The sequence below is a fragment of the Bison bison genome, unplaced genomic scaffold, assembly GCF_000754665.1.
Source record: "Bison bison bison isolate TAMUID 2011002044 unplaced genomic scaffold, Bison_UMD1.0 scf7180017864181, whole genome shotgun sequence".
Lineage (NCBI taxonomy): Eukaryota > Metazoa > Chordata > Mammalia > Artiodactyla > Bovidae > Bison > Bison bison.
In genome coordinates this window covers 358698-361211 of record NW_011494753.1, presented here as the reverse complement: position 1 = coordinate 361211, position 2514 = coordinate 358698, and the positions used below count along the sequence as shown (strand labels likewise).

Sequence of the window (2514 nt, the reverse complement as noted above, 5' to 3'; positions counted from 1 at the left end):
CAACTCTAAAACCCAGTTATCCTGAGCTCTTTCCAAGGAGCCCTATAAAACCGCAGATGTACTTTCAGAAGGGAAGCGGCAGTCTGTTTCCATCTCTTTTGAAGCAGCCACACACCAGCATTAAGGAATGATCAGGATACAGAGAGCCTGCATGGCTATGCTGGTCTAGATTACAGTACTATTCATAAACTACATAGATTTAAAACAGAACAAAACCAAAAAAAAACCTCCCTAGAAGCTTAGTCTAGGTCATGGTTCCCTCAAAGTCAGACAGTTGCTTCATCTGCTCAACTTGCATAGAATGCCTCCGGAGGAGTTTCTTTTTACTTCTCAAGTCAACTCTCTTTGGTGAGCTTGGAGCAACAGGAACCATGGATTTTAAGCCACTAGCAAGTGGAGAGGAAGGTTTGCTGCTCACTCTAATATCCGGGATAGGTGGGTTCAGGTTTACATTTAAAGGTGGGAGGAAGCCGGGCCTGGTCTGAGAAATTCGATCCAGGAGCAAGGTTCCAGAACCTCGTCTTTCTAGAAGATGGGGTGGCCTGCGGCGGGCTGAGTTGGGTGACGTGCTGGACACAGCGTCCAGGGACTCCCTGGAGCCCTGGAAGAGAGACAGGTGGGAGCTGTTGAGCTTCTTGCGATCCAGTGGTCCTTTGCCTGATTCTAGGGAGATAGGGTTGGGCAGGTCGGCCCCAGGGTGTAACTCTAAATCATAGAGGTCATTCTCCAGCCGTTTGAGGGTCATGGTGTCTTTGAGAGCAGAGGGACCCACTGGGCAGATGCCCACCTTCTCCTGGTCGATAGGGAGAGTGCCTCTTCTGGCCAGACGTGGATGGGGAGCCTGAGTCTTCTCGTAGGCTGCCTTCCATGAGGCCGATGCCGAAGAGACCGGGATCTTCACAACCTGTTCCGTGACAGTGTGGACGAGGCTGGCATCTTTGCCATCAATGCTGCTGGTTCTGGAGAGGGGGCCCCTTCTGGGGAAGGATACATCACCGATGCTCTTGACCTCGCCGTCCATGCCCACGCCATGGGTCTTGTCCTGACGCACGCAGGAGGCGGCCAACACAGAGGGTGCGGTCAGGCCCCAGGGCTCAGACTGGAGCCTCTTCAGCTGAGGCAGGCGGGCCTTTTTGAGATTCCCAACTTTCCGAGTAGGCGACCCAGGTTCATTAAGAGCCTTGGCAGAGTTGCAACTACTTGGATGCCCTGATTGGAGGCTAAAGAAGCCATCTTCCTTCTCGCTGGGTGGAGAGCCCAGGCCTGGAGCCTTAAGTTCAACCTCAGATGGAGAAGCACATGGGGGAGGCGACTGTCTGTCTTCCTCTTTGGGTAAAGGGGGGACATTCAGATACTGTTTGGTGGTTTTGGTGCCCGAAGCCGACTTGTCTGTCGTTATGATAATTACCTCCTTGCCTTTGGCCTTGCAGGCATCCAGAAGATGTCTCAACGCATCCTTGTCATCTGCATTTATGGCATAAACCAGAGCTGAAGCCCCAGTGCGGTCCTCAAGGCTGGGGTCTGCTCCGTTCTCCAGCAGCAGGGAGACCACGTCCCCCCCAGCTCTTCGGATGCAGGCATGGATGAGGGCAGTCTTGCCAGATTTATCCTGGATGTTGGGGTCTGCCCTGTTGTCCAGCAGGTACTTGACCATCTTGGACTTGCTGATGCTCTGCTGGTCCACATGCTTGGTGATGCACGCCACCATGAGAGCCGTCTCCCCTTTGTCATTGCTTTCGTTGATGTATGCGCCACCTTCCAGGAGGAGCCTTGTCAGCCTGAGCCTCCCAAGCCACACAGCCTTTAGAAGTGAGTTTCCGTCTGTCCTCAGTTCCGTGTCATCATCCATCATCCTGGCTACAGCTTAGGGTCTCTGGGCCACAGCAATGGTCAGACCTAGCAAGGGAAGAAGAGAGAAAAGTGTCATATATTCTATAGCTTTGGAGAAAGAAGTGAAGCCCACTCCTGTGTCCTTGCCTGGAAAATCCCACAGACAGAGGAGCCTGGCGGGCTATGTCAGACACAACTGGGCATGCACGCACACATTCTATAGCCGATCTGAGCAGCACAGCTGTTACAGAGTCTGTATACAGTCATGTCCCAGCCTGATCCCAAGTGATGCCACCTTGCTTGGTCTTGTTTTGTTTATTTATTGGCTACGCTGGGTCTTAGTTGCAACACATGGGATCTTTAGTTGCTGCATGTGGGGTTTTAGTTCCCCAACCAGGGATCAAACCCAGATCCCCTGCATTGGGAGCTCGGAGTCTTAGCCACTGGACGACCAGGGAAATCTCTAGCTTGGTTATTTAACTTTTTTGAATCTCTTCTTCAACTGTAGCCTGGCAGGGGTGGGGGTGGTGATAGTAGCAGGCTACCCCATAAAGTCATTGTGAAGATTAAATGGGATACTCTATAATTTAATTAAACAAGTAACCACATGTGAAATAGCTGGCGTAATGTCTAGGAGAGAGTAAGCAAGAAAACATGCAAGCTCTTGCTGCATTGACTGCACAT

The 2514-nt window shown here is 51.7% G+C and overlaps 1 protein-coding gene across 1 annotated transcript; it reads right to left on the bottom strand.

The window, feature by feature from the left end:
• Positions 1-244: 244 nt before the first annotated feature.
• Positions 245-1852, bottom strand: ANKRD34C (ankyrin repeat domain 34C). Its single transcript, XM_010843220.1, has one exon. The coding sequence runs from the start codon at positions 1850-1852 to the stop codon at positions 245-247; it is 1608 nt and encodes a 535-aa protein (XP_010841522.1).
• Between the last annotated feature and the right edge of the window lie 662 nt (positions 1853-2514).

Bases quoted from the DNA above. Each gene is read 5' to 3' on its own strand.
- ANKRD34C (XM_010843220.1), bottom strand. From the start codon at position 1,852: ATGATGGATGATGACACGGAACTGAGGACAGACGGAAACTCACTTCTA.